Source organism: Salmo salar, chromosome 13, assembly GCF_965601325.2.
Source record: "Salmo salar chromosome 13, fSalSal1, whole genome shotgun sequence".
NCBI classification, from domain to species: Eukaryota; Metazoa; Chordata; class Actinopteri; order Salmoniformes; family Salmonidae; genus Salmo; species Salmo salar.
The window spans coordinates 100,780,520-100,803,618 of record NC_138303.1 but is presented as its reverse complement, the minus strand read 5'-3'; the positions used below and the strand labels follow the sequence as shown (position 1 = coordinate 100,803,618).

At 43.9% G+C, this 23,099-nt stretch overlaps 1 protein-coding gene across 1 annotated transcript in view; it reads left to right on the top strand.

The window, feature by feature from the left end:
- Positions 1-1,093: 1,093 nt before the first annotated feature.
- The window catches only part of epb41l4a (erythrocyte membrane protein band 4.1 like 4A), a 127,648-nt gene continuing 105,642 nt past the window's right edge, over positions 1,094-23,099 (top strand). The window contains 2 exon segments of the mRNA NM_001165322.1: positions 1,094-1,389; positions 1,572-1,856. Coding sequence (NP_001158794.1) covers positions 1,758-1,856 — 99 coding nt within the window. The 5' untranslated portion in view covers positions 1,094-1,389; positions 1,572-1,757.

The window sequence follows — 23,099 nt, the reverse complement described above, 5'->3', positions numbered from 1 at the left end:
TTCAGATAGATTATCTTTCTTTAGAAAACTGTCAAGCTTGCTCATCATCTCTTTTTCTCTAAGGTTCTTTAAGTGCATCAGCTCTTTGGCACGTTTAATGGCTACCACTCTGACTTTATATTTGAAAAATTCCCATCTACTTCCATGACCCAAGTCTTTTCTTGCAAAAATATCTTTAGCTAACGAACTGAAGACTTTGCAAGTGTGCGATAGCTATGATGTCATCCCTGAGTTCTTAAAGGGACAGGCTTTCTTACAGCTACCCTAATATTAGCGGGGGTGAGCATAGAACTAGAATCCTATTTCTATGTGAAAAAGTGTGTAGCCTAGCCTAGGCCAGCCTACTTATGGAAGGTTGATTAGCCTACTGACCCACTTTTCCTACAGTAGACATAAGTATCCCACCTTTAACTGGCAATTACAACTTATTCATGTATGTATTCAGAGGCTATAACACACAGACGTAGGCTTCACATATAGACATATATTGGGCCACCCTTATCTGGAAACAAAGGAAATAAGGTCATCATGTGCATTCCACACAGACCAACATAACATAACATAAGAACAACATAACATAACATAACAACAATAGTTGAGTATTGGTTGAACTGAATTGATTATTGTAATGGAGGGGGATGATAACTTTTTAGTTTCCCACCTGTTTGTTTTGTGGGGAGACATTGGCAAAGACCGACCACCAGATATTAGTACAAAGCAAGGTAGCACTTATAGCTCTGAAAATATGTGAGCACAAATCAACAAAAAATATCCTGTAGCCTATCTACTGCAGCCTACAGTGGGTTTTAAAATAGGTATTTTGAAATTATGTACAGGCATACCAATGTCCACACATACACAGAAAGAGAGAGAGAGCGAGAGAGCGACCACTTTGCAAATCCCCGACAGGTGGCATAATTGTATCATCTATGAATGCATTTTGGCTGTATGGCTTCAATGGGTGGAAAGTCCAGATGGGCGGAGTCATTTATGTCGGGGAGCTTTGTCTTGAGAGATGGTCACCGCTCCTTAGCAACCTGTCTGAAATGCTGAAGAGTGGCGAGGTTTTGGCTCATTTTTCTAAGCCGACAAGTGCAGGCTACGCCTCTACCTTCACGTTTAGTATTGCTGGATATAAAACAAACTAAAACGAAAGACTTGGAGGTCAAAAGCGGATCACTTTTAAAGGAATTCATATTTTTCTTGGACATCCCTGAACATTGGACCTGGGTGACACTGAAGAGCGCAGAACCCATGTGCTTATTGGACTTACAAGACAAGGAAGGAGCGCTGCGGTTTGGAGTAAAATTGAAAGAAGGCTGATTTGCTGAAAGACCGACCTACAATCCTAAACAAAAGTTTTGGGAATATTTGGGAGAGAGCATAAAGGTGTGTAGCCTATTGAGACCCTTACAACAACAATATTATTATAAGCATTTGTTTACAGTATTGTGACTATTTTATAAAAGCTTCTTTAATCCTTGTTTTAGCAGGTGCAGTTTCGTTAAAATGCATTAACGTCTACTGATAATTCAATAATAATTTAAATGGTTGTGTCTTTTCTTTTGCAGATCAGTGATAATCACAAAAGGATCGGCGAAGGAGTGGTCCATTGAAGAAAACCCCCTGATGAATTTGACTTTTATTTACTCCCAACATTAGTCCATCATTTCTTATGAACAAACACTCCTTTATCATTGAACTGTCAGAAGTCAGTTAAATCAGTGCTCTCCTTGTATCCCCTCAAAAGAAAAGACATGAGTTGCTTCTGCACTGCTCAGGAGGAGTTTTATTGTGAAGTTCTACTGTTGGATGAAACCAAATTGACGTTAACTACTCAACAACAAGGAATAAAGGTAAGAGACGATCCCTTTACACGCCCTCACCTGTCTGTCAGGTGAGGCGGTTGACAGGTAGCCATGCTTTAATGAGGGGTCTGTCATCACCGTGCGCGCGATGAGGCTTGTCAAGAATGAGTGCTGCTACTTTGACTGATGCATGCGGTTGTTGGAGTCTGTATTTTTGACTCACTTCTTCTACTCAACGTTTGAGATGGCGTTTGAAAGCCCAACACAATAGGTTACAGATGATATATGCTATGTATGTTGTCTTTTGAGGGACATTATTACGAAAGAAAGGTAGCCTTACTGTCCAACAGGAGCCATTAAAGTAGCCTGTAGTCTTACTGTAATTTGCTGTGAACTCTCTGACTCTGTGAAACAAAATACAGGACCCAAGGGCTGTAAAGAAACATGACTTGGCTATTTAAGTGGCTTTGATAGTCTCCATGATTTATTTCTGGTTGTGAATTACATCTGAAATGATACTATAGGTGATTTTCATCTTAACAAAAGCATAAGAATGACATCATTGGATGCCTGAAACTGGATGAGAACCAACCAGGGCCAGTTTTGTTGTTTAACTTGGTCATGTCTCTGTACAGTATTTGACTTATAGCAGCCTACTGTATAGGCCACAGTTTCTCAGTACATTAATGCTCCTTTTGATCCTCATAATGTTATATTAACAGATGGTATGTTAAATCCACAAGTCTGCTACCACACACAGTCAAATACTGCATTGAGAAAGAAAAACCCAGAGCATGCCTTACATTTTTTGTCTAAGTGGAAAACAAAGACTTAAATGTATCAATATCAGTGTTGTTCTCTGGCTTCTTCACCTTGGAGCTTAGTGTAAACCCAGACTTCATGATGATAGACACAATACTTGTGCAACTTAACTTCAGTTTCACTAAAGTATTTTAGGAGAGCAAACTGTCTGTCATTTTACCAGGGTTCTAAACATCAAACAGAACCACTCTATGACTGCTAATCAAAGACTGTTATGTTGCTATTGGTTTTATGTTCCATTTTTCTCTTGACTAGAGAATCCCAACTCACATGGCCGGACTGGGAGTTCATTAGAAGCTATGAATATGGGTTTAGTTTATGGGTCGGCTATAATCTCTGAAGAAACTCAGTTCTGGCTGCATGTCGGAAGGCCTGAGGCAGAGAGGGATGTAGTAATGCATGATGACTGCTAGGGCTAAACAGCATCTGGTTGCTTTGCCTCGCCTTGCCCTCTGACACTCTCTTGTCTTGTCTTTACTCTCCCTGGGTGTGTTCCACTAGTCCATTGGAGACATCAGGTTACTCATCCTCTTTTAATTGTTAATGTGAGAGGCTGAGCATGAGCGGGTGGGCTCATTGGCAGCCATGGTGCAGTATCAGGTCTAATACACAGTATCAGCTGTATATTATGCACTTATATGTAAGGCAGAGCAATATGTATAGGCTGCATATTCTCTGTGTATGGCTCTGGTGTAAGGCTATTGTGGGGAGGTTTCGAATGAATGCATTCTCACTGTACTGATCCAGCAGAGTAGGATTATAATCCTGGTTTTGTCAGTGGTTAGATTAAAAACACTAGCTCACCTCAGTGGAGTTTACCTCTGGGTTGGTCCCATGGATGTTACTAGCTACATTCAGAGAATAATATATTGGGCTCTATGATTCACCAGATCCCAGCATAACAATTTATAAGAACGTTTGAGTTTGTTGGGGGGGGGGGGTTGTAGTACAACTTTTTTTTTTTATTACACACAAATATGTGTTGTAAACAAGTGACAGACTCTTGAAGTGAAAGTGGATCTAATCCTATTGATACTGCTCTCTGTTGCTGTCGAAGATTAGCTTAACGTTCAGCAGTGTGGCGTGACATATTTCCCTGGCCCCTGCACCTAGTGACACTACTGCTACTGAAAACCACATGAATGAGAGACCAGACAGAGACAATGAAAGGGTTTGAGTTAAAAGGCTTTGGGCCAAAAGAAAGAGATGGAATGCGGGGCTGAACAAAGCGTGCATTCGGGTAACACATTCTTTTTCCCGGAGCATCAATCACAGAGTGAGGCACTCGGTCTGTCAGTCAGATTTCTTATTTTTCTCTTCCTGTCAGACAACTAACTAACTAACTAACTAACTAACTAACTAACTAACTAACTAACTAACTAACTAACACGCTGGTTAGTTGACCTCCACATGCGTGTCCCAAAAGGTGTTGACCACATGCGTGTCCCCAAGGGGTTGACCTCCACACGCGTGTCCTCAAGGGTTTGACCTCCACACGCGTGTCCCTAAGGGGTTGATCTCCACACGCGTGTCCCCAAGGTGTTGACCACATGCGTGTCCCCAAGGGGTTGACCTCCACATGCGTGTCCCCAAGGGGTTGACCTCCACATGCGTGTCCCCAAGGGGTTGACCTCCACATGCGTGTCTCCAAGGGGTTGACCTCCACACGCGTGTCCCCAAGGGGTTGACCTCCACACGCGTGTCCCCAAGGGGTTGACCTCCACACGCGTGTCCCTAAGGGGTTGACCTCCACACGCGTGTCCTCAAGGGGTTGACCTCCACACGCGTGTCCCCAAGGGGTTGCGCAACACCACTCCAGCTTTCACGCTGGTGTCCTGTCACCCACCTCTAGATCTTTCATCTATGCTTTTTATTTTATGCTTTTTATTTTATTTTAGACTTGAAAGGTTTCAAAATATGAACAGAAGTTAGGTCCTTGATTTACTGCTGGTGCTGTGCAATGATAGATTGATATTATTCATTATTTCTTACGTTTGTCAAAGCTTTTATGCTTGGCTGCTGGGAACACATACAGTAAGAGTCTGAGGTGGGCTGAGATAAACCCAGAGTCTGTGCCGTAGCTGTATTACAGTGAGCAGCACTGAGCCTCTTACACAAAGGCTCCATTGATTATGGCCCATGGGCTGTGTTCGATTTAGTAAGGTACAGAACTGCTCACGTGTTGCTACCACATCAAACCAGTGCAGAACAATCGCAAAGACAGCGGCCGCTGACCCTCAAGACCCATCTGTTTTCTGTGGCCTTGGATAGAGAGGCACTGGCCTCTTAGCTTTCTGGATAATAATTAACGAAAACAATGCTGCTTTTTGGGAGCAGCTAGCCGCAGCTGCTTCCTTCCTTGTTGTCATTCAGAATGTCTTTGTTCTCCAACGTCCACTAAATACAATTAGCATGGTGTTTTTTTTGTACTACGGGTCACCTCCTAAGGTTGTCACAAAGAATAGGCATCATTTCATGCGGGTGTCAGGAGAGCAGGGCTCTACAGTGTGACCATTTTACTCACATATGCGTCTAAATATTTTGCTGTGCGACCTAGAATTATAATTTAGGAGCACCAGTGCGGCTAGAAAAACATCACCCAGATGATAATGGTTGCAATGATTACTTCACTGTACTGCAGCCCCTGAGTGCCATGGAGAATACACTGAGTGCCATGGAGAATACACTGAGTGCCATGGAGAATACACTGAGTGCCATGGAGAATACACTGAGTGCCATGGAGAATACACTGAGTGCCATGGAGAATACACTGAGTGCCATGGAGAATACACTGAGTGCCATGGAGAATACACTGAGTGCCATGGAGAATACACTGAGCGCAGATTCATGACCGTCATGTTTCACCATTACTATAAAGAAAATGGCTTGTTACTTCAAATATTTGTAATTGTGTTCCTACATTTTTCAACTTGTGCTCCTTGTAAAAAAGGTCAGCGTAGAGCCCTGTACAGGAGAGGCGGATTGCGTACACCAGGAGAATGATGCATGTGTGGGACAGACATTCATAGGCTTGGCTTAAGGCAAAGTTTTTACATTTTGTAATTAGGAATACATACAAATTCCTGCGTGTGCGGAATGTGTCAATTGCATTGTGTCTTTAGAGATCTAGATTGGTATTTGGGACTTAGGGAAGTTAAACAAAATACCATTTGAATCACGTTAACCTATTTAGACATAAAATAGTAGTTTTTGACAGTGTTCAAAAGACATTTCTCGCCTTAATATCCTCAGACATTAGATTGATATGTAAAATCAGTGAATTCCTGAAAGTGAAAGTCAAGAGCTGGTTGCTATGGAAACTCATTACTTTCTAATGCACCTGATGGCTACTGGAGGATCATGTGGGATCTGCTGCTGACACGTCACCGGAGGGAAAATAAACGAATACCTCCCTGTTCAATCATTATTGGCTTGCTCTGTTTTACTCCAATTTGACTCAGGGCTGTTTTTGTGTGGTGAAGAGACATTCCCATTTCACTCTTTGAAACCGTAAAGAATGTCTGCATGATGTGGATGCACTCTACCCAAGACTGTGTGAAATTTGTGTTTGTTTTTTCCCTAGACACAATCGGTATGTCTTTAGGTCGGTAAATGATAACTAACACATTTACATGTTAGTCATTTAGCAGATGCTGTTAGTCAGAGCGACAGTGACAGTTGGTGCATTCATCTTAAGATAGCTAGGTGAGACAACCTCATATCACAGTTGTAGAGATATTTTTATCCCCTCTATAGAAGTTATCAGCAAAGTCAGTGCTAGTAGTGCAAGGTTATTATTATTTATTTTTACATTTAATTTGGGGGGAGATAAGACTTAGATGTCTTATTTAAGATACTCTTTAAGAGGCAGGGCTCCGTAGTCAAGCACCATGTTCTTCAAGCTTCGACTGTAAGCCAGTGGAGTGTACGGAGGAGCGAGGTGACATAGGAGAACTTGGGAAGGTTGAGATGACACATCTCAGTTCCATCACATACAGTATATTTACTGTACCAGGTGGGCGGGAAATGCCCAAAACATGTTCCTCTGTTAGCTGACATCGCACAACAACAAACAACAAATGCTCAGAGGCACTACAGTACTGGAAAACCACTAAAAGGATGTGTATTGGTGCCATATCTCTGTCTGTCTCTCTGTCTGTCTCTCTCTCTCGCGCGCTCTCTCTCTCTCGCTCTGTCTCTCGCTCTGTCTCTCTCCCTCTCTTGGAGACAAACACAGACTTCCCCGGGCTTGGCTTCTCAGTAGGGTAGAGCACTGGGGAGATAAATACACACGGACTCCATCTGGATCAAAGAGGGAGTGGCAGATGAACACGCCACGTCTGTGGTGTATGTAAACACACGCACACAAACTCACAAACACACACATATGTTTGTGACAAGATCAAACACTGTGTATATGTAAGGGAGAGAGGACATAAGTCCCAGTAGAGAACATGAAACTTTATAACAGTATATTGATAACATATCAGAACCTGTCCTGCCTCATACTGTATCTACCTGTTGGTCAGGCAGACCAGGTAGCAGCTCATTATGTCATTGGGACTGAGTATTGATCCACATATTAGCTCCTAATGCTGGTGTTACTAAACACACACACACGCTCACAGCCTCTGGTGTGAATTATTTACTAACGTGTTTCTGCTAATGGCGCAGGGAGCAATAATAGTCTAATTTGGGATGCTCAGATTCTCAACTCTGGGACTGGCATGTAAGTGTGGATCTAATAAATGGAGTGATCTGTTTATTGATTCAGTAGGATACTCTCACTGTTGTCCTCTCAGATTTGAGATGACCCATTGTAGGCAGTACGCCTGATGAAAAACCACCCACATAATCAGATTATGTTAAATGGTTAGCCTGGAAAAACCCCCAACAACATTCAATGGAGTCTTTGAAGACAGATTTCAAGAATGTGAATGTTCAAAAGCCAGAATGAGGGTACAGCTTTCCAGGTTAGTCTTTGAGGTTGACAGTGTGTGGCGGTATTAGCTTATTATTAGCACATAACTAATGAAATAGATATGATAACTACTTAGCAACAGCCGCAGTGTCTACTTACCTTCAACTGCTGTCGGCACAGGTTTAAAGTGATAATGAGCGATGGTAGATTCTGGGCCCTGGATGATTAGATCTGTGTGTGTGCGCCCACACTCACACATACAAACACACACATACAAACACACACATGCAAACACACACATACAAACACACATTCAAATGTATCTTTCATTTAATTATCACAAGCCCTCTGATATATCTATTTTTGAAAGGAGCCAAACAAAACTAAATTGAGTTTTTGATTTGCAATGCTTGCTGGTCACAATCGCAAACCATTCCTTTCTCATTATAACAGGAGAATAAACGCATGCTGTGCTAAATTATGATTGCGGTAAATACAAATTCTAATTTTTAAGTAGCAGATACCTGCAGACAGTGGTGTAATCTGATCTCTCACCCTGATATGTTATCAGTCGATAAACAAGTGTGAGCAACAGATAGCGACAGGGCAGGGGAGGGGATCTGCAGTGGGGAGAACCAGACGTACTGAGATGTGAGTGAGCACGTCCTTGCTCAATCAGCCAAACAGGAGGGTGTGAGCTGAGGGGAGAAAGAGAGAGGGAAGATTTAGTGGGATTTCAGGGGGACTGGAGAAGAACAGTGCGATAAACTCTGCATGGCTGCCTGTCGTCAGTCACCCTGAGCAGTGTAATCTCTCCTCTGACAGGTCGGGATTAAATCAGATTAAATTGTTGTCATTCACATACCTTCTTTAAACACCTACACATGACAGGGTTTTAACTCAGCTTTATAATGGAATTCCATTCTGATTGAGCTATAGCCTTGGGATTTTGAGAAGTATTATTTTTTGAGAAGTTATTTGTGAATTTGCAAAATAGGAGGACGTTGTTGATGCTTGTTAAAGTTGTTTTCTGCACCACTTGTCCTTTTAGGCATGGATCAGCAAATACCGTTCAAACTCTCGCTCTCACACACACACACACACACACACACACACACACACACACACACACACACACACACACACACATTCGCTTGTGTCTTTAGTTTAATCATCACAAGCTCTCTGATTTCTAGCATAAGAAAGAGTGCTCTATCCCTATGGTTATAACTGACAGGAAAAATGATGCTCTAACCCAGCTCTGTGAAGTCATCAACACTGTGCTCTAACCCAACTCTGCTGAAGTCATCGACACTGTGCTCTAACCCAACTCTGCTGAAGTCATCAACACTGTGCTCTAACCCAACTCTGTGAATTCATCAACACTGTGCTCTAACCCATCTCTGTGAAGTCATCAACACTGTGCTCTATCCCAACTCTGCTGAAGTCATCAACACTGTGCTCTAACCCAACTCTGCTGAAGTCATCAACACTGTGCTCTAACCCAACTCTGTGAAGTCATCGACACTGTGCTCTAACCCAACTCTGCTGAAGTCATCAACACTGTGCTCTAACCCAACTCTGCTGAAGTCATCAACACTGTGCTCTAACCCAACTCTGTGAAGTCATCAACACTGTGCTCTAACCCAACTCTGTGAAGTCATCAACACTGTGCTCTAACCCAACTCTGCTGAAGTCATCAACACTGTGCTCTAAACCAACTCTGTGAAGTCATTGACACTGTGCTCTAACCCAGCTCTGCTGAAGTCATCGACACTGTGCTCTAACCCAGCTCTGCTGAAGTCATCGACACTGCTCTAACCCAACTCTGTGAAGTCATCGACACTGTGCTCTAACCCAACTCTGTGAAGTCATCGACACTGTGCTCTAACCCAACTCTGTGAAGTCATCGACACTGTGCTCTAACCCAACTTTGCTGAAGTCATCGACACTGTGCTCTAACCCAACTCTGTGAAGTCATTGACACTGTGCTCTAACCCAGCTCTTCTGAAGTCATCGACACTGTGCTCTAACCCAGCTCTTCTGAAGTCATGGACACTGTGCTCTAACCCAACTCTGTGAAGTCATCGACACTGTGCTCTAACCCAACTCTGCTGAAGTCATCGACACTGTGCTCTAACCCAGCTCTTCTGAAGTCATCGACACTGTGCTCTAACCCAGCTCTTCTGAAGTCATGGACACTGTGCTCTAACCCAACTCTGTGAAGTCATTGACACTGTGCTCTAACCCAGCTCTGCTGAAGTCATCGACACTGTGCTCTAACCCAGCTCTGCTGAAGTCATCGACACTGCTCTAACCCAACTCTGTGAAGTCATCGACACTGTGCTCTAACCCAACTCTGTGAAGTCATCGACACTGTGCTCTAACCCAACTCTGTGAAGTCATCGACACTGTGCTCTAACCCAACTTTGCTGAAGTCATCGACACTGTGCTCTAACCCAACTCTGTGAAGTCATTGACACTGTGCTCTAACCCAGCTCTTCTGAAGTCATCGACACTGTGCTCTAACCCAGCTCTTCTGAAGTCATGGACACTGTGCTCTAACCCAACTCTGTGAAGTCATCGACACTGTGCTCTAACCCAACTCTGTGAAGTCATCGACACTGTGCTCTAACCCAGCTCTTCTGAAGTCATCGACACTGTGCTCTAACCCAGCTCTTCTGAAGTCATGGACACTGTGCTCTAACCCAACTCTGTGAAGTCATTGACACTGTGCTCTAACCCAGCTCTGCTGAAGTCATCGACACTGTGCTCTAACCCAGCTCTGCTGAAGTCATCGACACTGCTCTAACCCAACTCTGTGAAGTCATCGACACTGTGCTCTAACCCAACTCTGTGAAGTCATCGACACTGTGCTCTAACCCAACTCTGTGAAGTCATCGACACTGTGCTCTAACCCAACTTTGCTGAAGTCATCGACACTGTGCTCTAACCCAACTCTGTGAAGTCATTGACACTGTGCTCTAACCCAGCTCTTCTGAAGTCATGGACACTGTGCTCTAACCCAACTCTGTGAAGTCATCGACACTGTGCTCTAACCCAACTCTGCTGAAGTCATCGACACTGTGCTCTAACCCAACTCTGTGAAGTCATCGACACTGTGCTCTAACCCAACTCTGTGAAGTCATCGACACTGTGCTCTAACCCAACTCTGCTGAAGTCGTTGACACTGTGCTCTAACCCAACTCTGTGAAGTCATCAACACTGTGCTCTAACCCAACTTTTTGAAGTCATCGACACTGTGCTCTAACCCAACTCTGTGAAGTCATCGACACTGTGCTCTAACCCAACTCTGTGAAGTCATCGACACTGGGCACTTGCTGCAAGTGCTTTCTTCTCCTTAGGCAGAGATTGAGATACTCTGTATTACAAATGGGAGCACTGAGAGTTGGCTAATTTTTCACCTGATTTACATTTTCAGAATGTGATATTAAAACGACAAGTAATACTAGTGTCAGATACATTATTAAATAACTTTCAACATGAATTATTACTGTTGTTTGAAAATCTAATTTTAAAACCTCTGCACTGCAGACTTCACTCCAGTCAGATAGCGCAGTCTCTCGCTCTCCTTCTCCCCCCTCGGTCTCTTTATGTCTCTCTCTCTCTCTCTCTCTCTCTCTCTCTCTCTCTCTCTCTCTCTCTCTCTCTCTCTCTCTCTCTCTCTCTCTCTCTCTCTCTCTCTCTCTCTCTCTCTCTCCTCTCTCTCTCTCTCTCTCTCTCTCGCCTGTAGGGTTGCAGATAAACTTTCACTTACAGTCTGGCTGTGAGGTCTCATGTTTGTTGCTTCAGATCCAAATACTCACATCTGAGATGTTTTTGGAGCTAAACAGTCTCCTTATCTGTCCTACTGTGCCATGTAATGTCTATTCACATTACAATACTGTAATTGCTATTAAAGCATCTCAATGATCAATTTAACTTCTTTACACGTACGTATTCCCCAGATCATACAATGGTAATGTCACAGTTGTTATCATGTATTTAGCTTTACTAACTTGCCTGGTGATTAGAGTAGTCATTATCATCTTCATAATGTAGCCTATATCCATTAAAACTCCATTATGTTGTGATTTCCTCTGCTCTAGTTTTATCTTTGACTTTAGTCTCCTTGTTGACCAGGCAGGACTCAGCATTTAGGACACGGCACAATGTGACCACAGAGTACACTTGTTATTTTGAGTGTGTGTGTGTGTGTGTGTGTGTGTGTGTGTGTGTGTGTGTGTGTGTGTGTGTGTGTGTGTGTGTGTGTGTGTGTGTGTGTGTGTGTGTGGTGTGTGTGTGTGTGTGTGTGTGTGTGTGTGTGTGTGTGTGTGTGTGTGTTTTGGAACATTCGAAATCTCAGTGAGCCAAGGTCACTCCTTATCAGGGGTTGGAACCAAAATGATATTCCAATCGTTTCGTTCTGAACCAAACCATTTTTCCCGTTCCGTTTCACAGTCTGACCAGCAAAATAAGGTTCTGAAAAATAGTACCGGTTTATATAACTTTCCATTCTGTTCTTTTTTAAACCTCTGAATTATTATTATTATTATTATTATTTTACATTTAGCTCAACATTAAATGACTTCTCCAATCAGTGCGGATAGAGCAGCTTGCTATGGAGTGGGCAAGCTATAGTTGTTTAAATCCATTGGACAGACAAGTGTAGGGCACAAGATGCCACAGAAATTTTGGAGGAGGAGGCTTGCCTTGAAGCGCTGGGCATCTTGTTATTTATGCATTATCTGAATTAGGCCCACAGAATTATACCTACGGAGGGGCGTCTTCTATGAAGGAATTTATGTCTTTGAACTTCCAAGAGTTGGTTTAAAGTTGGACAGCTAGTTAACAAGTTTGTGTGTGCAGAGCAGCACCAGAATTAAAATAAAACACATTTTACCTTTTATTAGTTAATAAATCCAACGTGAAACGTGATAGCTATATCCTTAACTAGCATTGAAAAAGTTGATCTATACTTCTCTAATAAAAAATCCCTCTCCCTAATTTCTTAATCACTCTTGTAACGTCAGTATAGTAGCCTATGCTTCAGAGGGGGAAGGGCAGGTAGCTTAAACACACACAGGTAAAGATTTCCAGCTGGCTGGCAGGCACTGGAATAAGTTTCCGAGTGACAGAGAGGGCTTTGCAGAGGCGCTTTTTAATTTTTTTTGTGGGATTGGAAAAAAATGCCCGGTATGTAAAATATAGTTATTAACCAGTTCCCATGCTTTTAAAATAATGGTTCCGTTCCGGAACAGTATGGATCACCCCTGAACCTTAAACAGAATATGTGCTTTGCTTTTTACTCTGCAGTCAGTAGGCAGATATTTTAGTTATCTTGCTTGGCTTTGGTGAATGTATGTGGCTTGTGATCACAAACCTCTGCTTGTTGTTGTTGTGTAATTTGCGAGTGTGTATAGCGTTGTGTGTTCTATATGTTTGGGTCCAAGATTCTGTTGTTCTTTAGGCTAGATGGTGTCTCTCTTTGTAACAGTCGATTTGAGTTTGTTTGTATATAAATTACTATGCTTCCCTTTGGTTGTCTTCAAAATGCACCCAGGCCGGATTTGAGTAGCTTTTCTCTGATCTCTCAGTTTATCCTTCCCTTATCCTTATCCTGAGTTCACAGATTACACAATCTCTATTGCACTCCACACTGCCCTCACCCACCTAGATAAAAGGAATACCTATGTATAAAAGGAATACCTAAAAATGCTTTTCATTGACTACAGGTCAGCATTCAACACAATGGTCCCCTCCAAGCTCATCACCAACCTCAGGGGGACTGAACACCTCTCTCTGCAACTGAATCCTGGACTTCCTGGCAGGCTGTTCCCAGGCAGTGAGGGTAGTGAACAACACATCTGCCACGTGGATCCCTCCTGCACTCTCTGTTTACTCACGACTGTGTGGCCGCACACGATTCCAACACTATCATCGAGTTTGCTGATCACACGACGGTGGTAGGACTGATTACCGACAACGATGAGACAGCGTACAGGGAGGAGGTCCGGGACCTGGCAGTGTGTTGCCAGGATAACAATTTCTCCTTCAACGTCAGCAAGACAAAGGAGCTGATCATGGACCACAGGAAACAGAGGGGCAAGCATGCCCCCATCCACATCGATGGGGCTGTAGTGGAGTGGGTCGAGAGCTTTAAGTTATTGACATGGTCAACACACACCCACACAGTTGTGAAGAGGGCATGACAGCGCCTCTTCCCCCTCAGGAGGCTAAAATATTTGGCATGGATCCTCAGATCTTTAAAATGTTCTACAGCTGCACCATTGAGAGCATCTTGACTCGCTGCATCACTGGTTGGTACGGCAACCGCAAGTCACCCGACCGCAAGGCACTACAGAGGGTAGTGAGTATGGCCCAGTCCATCACTGGGGCCGAGCTCCCTGCTATCCAGGACCTCTATACCAGGCGGTGTCAGAGGAAGGCCCAAAGACTCCAGCCACCCAAGCCATAGACCGTTCTCTCTGCTTCTGCACGGCAAGTGGTACCAGTGCACCAAGTCTGGAACCAACAGGACCCTGAACAGCTTCTACCCCCAAGCCATAAGACTGCTAAACAAGGCTACTAAATAGCTAATCAAATGGCTACCTGGACTACCTGCATTGATCCTTTTTTGCACTAAGTCTCTTGCACTGACTCTATGCACACACACTGGTCTCTACCCACATTCTCACACATACTTACACTGACACCCTAACAAACACACACACACACACACATACACATACACACCCAAACACACACACCACATACGCTGCTGCAACTGCTCCACAAACACTACTGGTCAAAAGTTTTAGAACACCTACTTATTCAAGGGTTTTTCTTTATTTTAACTATTTTCTACATTGTGGAATAATAGTGAAGACATCAGAACTATGAAATAACACATATGGAATCATGTAGTAACCAAACAAGTGTTAAACAAATGAAAATATATTTTATATTTGAGATTCTTCAAATAGCCACCCTTTGCCTCGATGACAGCTTTGCACACTCTTGGAATTCTCTCAACCAGCTTCACCTGAAATGCTTTTCCAACAGTCTTGAAGGAGTTCCCACATATGCTGAGCACTTGTTGGCTGCTTTTCCTTCACTCTGCGGTTCGACTCATCCCAAACCATTTAAATTTGGTTGAGTTCGGGGGATTGTGGAGGCCAGGTCATCTGATGCAGCACTCCATCACTCTCCTTCTTGGTCAAATAGCCCTTACACAGCCTGGAGGTGTTGGGCCATTGTCCTGTTGAAAAACAAATTATAATCCCACTATGCCCAAACCAGATGGGATGGCGTATCGCTGCAGAGTGCTGTGGTAGTCATGCTGGTTAAGTGTGCCTTGAATTCTAAATAAATCACAGACAGTGTCACCAGCGAAGCACCCCCACACCATAACACCACCTCCTCCATGCTTCACGGTGGGAAATACACATACGGAGATCATCCGTTCACCCACACCGCGTTTCAAAGACATGGCGGATGGAATCAAAAATCTCAAATTTGGACTCCAGACCAAAGGACAAGTTTCCACCAGTCTAATGTCCATTGCTCGTGTTTCTTGGCCCAAGCAAGTCTCTGATATGTCTGTTACTTGAACTCTGTGAAGCATTTATTTGGGCTGCAATTTATGAGGCGCAGTTAACTTTAATGAACTTATCCTATGCAGCAGAGGTAACTCTGGGTCTTCCTTTCCTGTGGCGGTTCTCATGGGAGCCAGTTTCATCATAACGCTTGATGGTTTTATCGACTGCACTTGAAGAAACTTTCAAAGTTCTTAAAATATTCCGTATTGACTGACCTTCTCATGTCTAAAGTAATGATGGACTGTAGTTTCTCTTTGATTATTTGAGCTGTTTTGCCATAATATGGACTTGGTCTTTTACCAAATAGGGCTATCTTCTGTATACCACCCCTACTTTTTCACAACACAACTGATTGGCTCAAACGCATTAAGAAGGAAATAAAATCCCCAAATTAACTTTTAAGAAGGCACACCTGTTAATTGAAATATATTCCAGGTGACTACCTCATGAAGCTGGTTGAGAGAATGCCAAGAGTGTGCAAATCTGTTATCAAGACAAAGGGTGGCTATTTGAAGTATCTCAAAAATAAAATATATTTACATTTGTTAAACACTTTTTTGGTTACTACATGATATCATATGTGTTATTTCATAGTTTTGATGTCTTCACTATTATTCTACAATGTAGAAAATAGTAAAAATAAAAACCCTTGAATGAGTTGGTGTTCTAAAACTTTTGTACATAGCTACCTCAATTACCTCGTACCCCTGCACACATGTTGTTTACAAAGCATATCAAATCAAATGTTATTTGTCACATGCGCCGAATACAACAGGTGTAGACTTAACAGTGACATGCTTATTTACAATCCTTAACCAACAATGCAGTTGTAAGAAAATAAAGTGTTAATAAAAAAATGGAAAAGTAAAATTTAAACAACAAATAGTTAACGAGCAGCAGTAAAATAACAGTAGCGAGGCGATATACAGGGGGTACCGGTACAGTGTCAATGTGCGGGGGCACGGGTTAGTCGAGGTAATTGAGGTAATATGTACATGTAGGTAGACTTAAAGTGACTATGGTGGGGGGTGGGTGGGGGGTGGTGGGGGGCAATGCAAATAGTCTGGGTAGCCATTTGATTAGCTATTCAGGAGTCTTATGGCTTGGGGGTAGAAGCTGTTAAGAAGCCTTTTGAACCTAAACTTGGAGCTCCGGTACCGCTTGCCGTGCGGTAGTCAATGACTAGGGTGGCTGGAGTCTTTGACAATTTTTAGAGCCTTCCTCTGACACCGCCTGGTATAGAGGTCATGGATGGCCAGAAGCTTGGCCCCAGTGATGTCCTGGGCCGTACGCACTACCTTCTGTAATACCTTGCGGTCGATGCCGAGCAGATTCCATACCAGGCAGTGATGCAACTAGTCAGGATGCTCTTGATGATGCAGCTGTAGAACTTGTTGAGGATCCATGCCAAATCTTTTCAGTCTCCAGAGGGGGAATAGGTTTTGTCATGCCCTCTTCACGACTGTCTTGGTGTGTTTGGACCATGAAAGTTTGTTGGTGATGTGGACACCAACGAACTTGAAGCTCTCAACCTGCTCCACTACAGCCCCATCGATGAGAATGGGGGCGTGCTCGGTCCTCCTTTTCCCTGTAGTCCACAATCATCTCCTTTGTCTTGATCACGTTGAGGGAGAGGTCGTTATCCTGGCACCACACGGCCAGGTCTCTGATCTCCCCCCTATAGGCTATCTCATCGTTGTTGGTGATCAGGCCTACCACTGTTGTGTCGTAGGCAAACTTAATGATGGTGTTGCAGTCATGCCTGGCCATACATTCATGGGTGAACAGGGAGTACAGGAGGGGACTGAGCACGCACCCCTGAGGGGCACTTGTGTTGAGGATCAGCGTGGCAGATGTGTTGTTCCCTTCCCTTACCACCTGTGGGCGGCCCGTCAGGAAGTCCAGGATCGAGTTGCAGAGGGAAGTGTTTCGTCCCTGGGTCCTTAGCTTAGTGATGAGCCTGGAGGGGACTATGGTGTTGAATGCTGAGCTGTAGTCAATGAACAGCATTTTTACATAGGAATTCCTTTTATTTAGGTGGGTGAGGGCAGTGTGGAGTGCGATAGAGATTGCGTCATCTGTGGATCTGTTTGGCCGTATGCGATTTGGAGTGGGTCCAAGGTGTCTGGGATGATGGTGTTAATGTGAGCCATGACCAGCCTTTCAAAGTATTTTATGGCTACAGATGGGAGTGCTACGGGGTGATGGACATTTTGGCAAGTTACCTTGGTTTTCTTGGGCGTTCAGGATAATGATAAGGGAAGGATAAACTGAGAGTTCAGAGAAAGCTATTCAAATCCAGCCCGGGTGCATATTGAAGACAACCAAAGAGTAGCATAGTAATTTATATAGAAACAAACCCACTCGACTGTTACAAAGAGAGACACCGTCTAGCCTAAAGAACACCGGAACCTTGGACCCAAACATACAAAACACACAAAGCTGTTGTCTAAACATATTTTGGTAATATCTTTAACAGTCTCACAGAAACATGCCGAACCTAGAAACCAGTATAATCTCTGGCCAACTCATACCACGGCAACAACGGCCTGTGTTTACAGCAGGGTAGCCATGGCAATGGAGAGGGGTCTGCTATGGCATCTGACCGATGGAATGGCACAGGCATAGAATTAAGAATTTGATTTTAATAGGATCTCTATGGGAAACTAGGGGGTTTCCAATGGCAACTAGACAGGAATAGGAACTAGGAAGGAGGAGGAGGAGGAGGAACTACTAACTGTGTGGCTTCAAGGCAGTTACAGGCAGTAGGCCACTGTTCCTGTCCCAGAGCTACAGCTAGACAAGAGATACCCTGCCAATAAAACATGTTTACATGGTTGAGTAAGTAGTCTGTTGCTGTCCACCATGCTCCAGGCCCTGGAGTAGAGACAGCATGCCAGCTATAGGGGTGGAGAGGAGACAGCCTGCCAGCTATAGGGGTGGAGAGGAGACAGCCTGCCAGCTATAGGGGTGGAGAGGAGACAGCCTGCCAGCTATAGGGGTAGAGAGGAGACAGCCTGCCAGCTATAGGGGTGGAGAGGAGACACCCTGCCAGCTATAGGGGTAGAGAGGAGACACCCTGCCAGCTATAGGGGTGGAGAGGAGTCCGCCTGCCAGCTATAGGGGTAGAGAGGAGACACCCTGCCAGCTATAGGGGTGGAGAGGAGGCACCCTGCCAGCTATAGGGGTGGAGAGGAGACAGCCTGCCAGCTATAGGGGTTGAGAGGAGACACCCTGCCAGCTATAGGGGTAGAGAGGAGTCCGCCTGCCAGCTATAGGGGTAGAGAGGAGTCCGCCTGCCAGCTATAGGGGTAGAGAGGAGTCACCCTTCCAGCTATAGGGGTAGAGAGTAAAGGTCGACCAATTATGATTTTTCAACACTGATACCAATTATTGGAGCACAAAAAATAGCCGATACCGATTAATCCGCCGATTAATTTTTTTTTTACATTAAATTTATTTGAAATAATGACTATTACAGCAATACTGAATGAACACTTTTATTTTAACTTAATATAATACATCAATAAAATAAATGTAGCCTCAAATAAGTCATGCTCAGAACATGAGAACATATGAAAGCTGGTGGTTCCTTTTTAAATGAGTCTTCAATATTCCCAGGTAAGAAGTTTTAGGTTGTATTTATTATAGGAATTATAGGACTATTTCTCTCTATACCATTTGTATTTCATTTACCTTTGACTATTGGATGTTCTTATAGGCACTTTAGTATTGCCAGTGTAACAGTATACCTTCCGTCCCTCTCATCGCCCCTACCTGGGCTCGAATCAGGAACACATCGGCAACAGCCACCCTCGAAGTATCGTTACGCATCGCTCCGCAAAGGCCGGGGCCCTTGCAGAGCAAGGGGAACAACTACTTCAAGGTCTCAGAGCGAGTGACGTCACTGATTGAAATGCTATTAGCGCGCACCCCGCTAACTAGCCTGCCATTTCACATCGGTTACACCAGCCTAATCTCGGGAGTTGATAGGCTTGAAGTCATAAACAGCTCAATGCTTGAAGCACAGCGAAGAGCTGCTGGCAAACGCACGAAAGTGCTGTTTGAATGAATGCTTATGAGCCTGCTGCTGCCTACCACTGCTCAGTCAGACTGCTCTATCAAATCATAGACTTAATTCTAACATAATGTAATGACACTTCTGACACCAATGTAATGAGACAGCAGGCAGGGAGCAGGTCTCGAACCCTCGACCTTCAAGCCCGAAGTCCGGCGTGCTATCGACTGTGCCGCAAAAGCATGCTCAAGCGGCAGAGTCGATTTCCGCGCTTATAAACCCAGGGTCGTTACAATAATAACACACAGAAATACGAGCCTTAGGTCATTAATATGGTCAAATCCGGACACTATCATTTAGAAAACAAAACGTTTATTCTTTCAGTGAAATACGGAACCGTTCCGTATTTTATCTAACGGGTGGCATCCATAAGTCTAAATATTCCTGTTACATTGCACAACCTTCAATGTTATGTCATAATTACGTAAAATTCGGGCAAATTAGTTTGCAATGAGCCAGGCGGCCCAAACTGTTGCATATACCCTGACTCTGCGTGCAATGAACGCAAGAGAAGTGACACAATTTCCCTAGTTTAATATTGCCTGCTAACCTGGATTTCTTTTAACTAAATATGCAGGTTTAAAAAAATGTACTTCTGTGTATTGATTTTAAGAAAGGCATTGATGTTTATGGTCAGGTACATTCGAGCAACGATAGTGCTTTATTTGCAAATGCGCTTTTGTTAAAACATCCCCCGTATGGCGAAGTTGGCTGTCTTTGTTAGGAAGAAATAGTCTTCACACAGTTCGCAACGAGCCAGGCGGCCCGAACTGCTGCATATACCCTGACTCTGTTGCACAGAACGCAAGAGAAGTGAAACAATTTCCCTAGTTAAACGAAATTCATGTTAGCAGGCAATATTAACTAAATATGCAGGTTTAAAAATATATACTTGTGTATTGATTTTAAGAAAGGTGTTGATGTTTATGGTTAAGTACACATTGCTGCAACGACAGTGCGTTTTTCGCGAATGCTCTTGTTAAATCACCCGTTTGGCAAAGTTGGCTATGATTCAATGATAAACTAACAGGCATCGCATCGATTGTATGCAACGCAGGACAAGCTAGATAAACTAGAAATATCATCAACCATGTGTAGTTAACTAGTGATCATGTTAAGATTGATTGTTTTTTATAAGATACGTTTAATGCTAGCTAGCACCTTACCTTGGCTCCTTGCTGCACTCGCATAACAGGTAGTCAGCCTGCCACGCAGTCTCCTCGTGGAGTGCAATGTAATCGGCCATGATCGGTGTCCAAAAATGCCGATTACCGATTGTTATGAAAACTTGAAATCGGCCCTAATTAATCGGCCATTCCGATTAATCGGTCAACCTCTAGTCGAGAGGAGACCGCCTGCCAGCTATAGGGGTCGAGAGGAGATAGCCTGCCAGCTATCGGGGTAGAGAGGAGTCAGCCTGCCAGCTATCGGGGTAGAGAGGAGTCAGCCTGCCAGCTATCGGGGTAGAGAGGAGTCATCTTGCCAGCTATCGGGGTAGAGAGGAGACACCCTGCCAGCTATAGGGGTAGAGACAGGGACAACCTGCCAGCTATAGGGGTAGAGACAGGGACAACCTGCCAGCTATAGGGGTAGAGACAGGGACAACCTGCCAGCTATAGGGGTAGAGACAGGGACAACCTGCCAGCTATAGGGGTAGAGACAGGGACAACCTGCCAGCTATAGGGGTAGAGACAGGGACAACCTGCCAGCGATAGGGGTAGAGACCGAGACACCCTTCTAGCTAAGCAATAGGTTTTGCTCTCTCTCTCTCTCTCTCTTCCACCACCCAGAGCAGTGAGCACACTCCTCTCAGTTACAGGGAATTGAGAGGGAAAGTGGTTCTACAGTAGAGTATGTGAGCAGAGCGGAGCGAGATGCGGAGCGAGGAGCGTGCCCAATTTTAATGGAAGACAGAGCGAGATTCCCTAAGGCTGGAGCATCGGCCCTCTCGCCTGCTCCAATTTCACTCCAGTAGCGCTCACTTCACGAGCTCAGGGCATGCTTGGCCCAGCATGCATTTGTAGTCTACTTGTGTGCTGCTATTGCCCCTTGCTTTAGCTACTGTCATGGAGTTCACTAAATATTTTCGTAAAGAAACTGATAAAACACACAGGTGCAAAATCAAGGTGACTTACAAAGATGAGGACCAAGCGCAATAGAGGGAGTGTGGTGATGTAGTGTCCACAACTAAAGAATCATTGTGGAATCTGAAAAGACACATATCCCGAAAGCATGATGGTGTACTTACTATGTGCACATGCTAAAAGAAAGGAACAAGGTGGGTAGATAACAAAGTGTGTCATTGTAGCAAAGTATTTATAAATTAAAAATCTGATGTTTTAAAAGTTTCGTTCATTTTTGTTTTATTATCTATACAAAAGGCCATAATTGATTTTGGCCCAATAGGCCTGGCATATTCCCACTTTCAAGGAGCTTTCCATTTTTATTGGGCTATTTTGCCTAAAAACCTTTAGGCCTACCTATAGAAAGTATGCCAGGCCTATTGTATAGATAATAGAATAAGTAAGAAACAGGCGATAATGATTTAATGCAACAAAATGTTTAATTAAATGCTGAGCGTTTTATGTCCTTTCCAGCCTATTGTGTCACACTCGCAAATGCTTCACAATGTATTTCTTTGTAGGCTATAACCTTGAAATAATTGAAATAATATAGTTTAAATAATACATTTTCGTTCCTTCTTAGGCTCCCTGTCTGGCTCCTGACCTATTTAGAGTGTTTACATGCTGTTTAATATGACATATCAAATCAAAATCAAATCAAATGTATTTATATAGCCCTTCGTACATCAGCTGATATCTCAAAGTGCTGTACAGAAACCCAGCCTAAAACCCCAAACAGCAAGCAATGCATGTGAAAGAAGCACGGTGGCTAGGAAAGACTCCCTAGGAAAAACTCCCTAGAAAGGACAAAAACCTAGGAAGAAACCTAGAGAGGAACTAGGCTATGAGGGGTGGCCAGTCCTCTTCTGGCTGTGCCGGGTGGATATTATAATAGAACATGGTCAAGATGTTAAAATGTTCATAAATGACCAGCATGGTCAAATAATAATAATCATAGTAGTTGTCGAGGGTGCAACAAGCACATCCGGTGAACAGGTCAGGGTTCCATAGCCACAGGCAGAACAGTTGAAACTGGAGCAGCAGCACGGCCAGGTGGACTGGGGACAGCAAGGAGTCATCATGCCAGGTAGTCCTGAGGCATGGTCCTAGGGCTCAGGTCCTCCGAGAGAAAGAAAGAAAGAGAGAATTAGAGAGAGCATATTTAAATTCACACAGGACACCGGATAAGACAAGAGAAATACTCCAGATGTAACAGACTGACCCTAGCCCCCCGACACATAAACTACTGCAGCATAAATACTGGAGGCTGAGACAGGAGGGATCAGGAGACACTGTGGCCCCATCCGATGAAACCCCCGGACAGGGCCAAACAGGCAGGATATAACCCCACCCACTTTGCCAAAGCACAGCCCCCACACCACATATGAAATTATGTGCATTTCTAACATTCACCTTTTCATGTTTCTTAAAATGCTTTTCTTTCAAATCATACTGTTTGGTTTCAATACTTCAAAACCAAATGGTAGTTCCAGGTAGTCACAAAAATAGATGGGTGTTGGTTAAATTGGGATTTTAATGTAGGGCGCAAATTTGGAGCCACCGTTTTTTGTTGATTTTTGTTGATTTTCGACCGCTCAAATACTCTGTCCTACAGAGGCTCTGTGGAGGTCCCAGTGGGAGAAGAGAACATCTGCTCATGACCTCCCCCTACCCCCCCCCCCCCCCCATAGAGTTGATGTGCCTGGACTGAAAGGATTCAGTGGCACTCATCTAACCCCCCCCCCC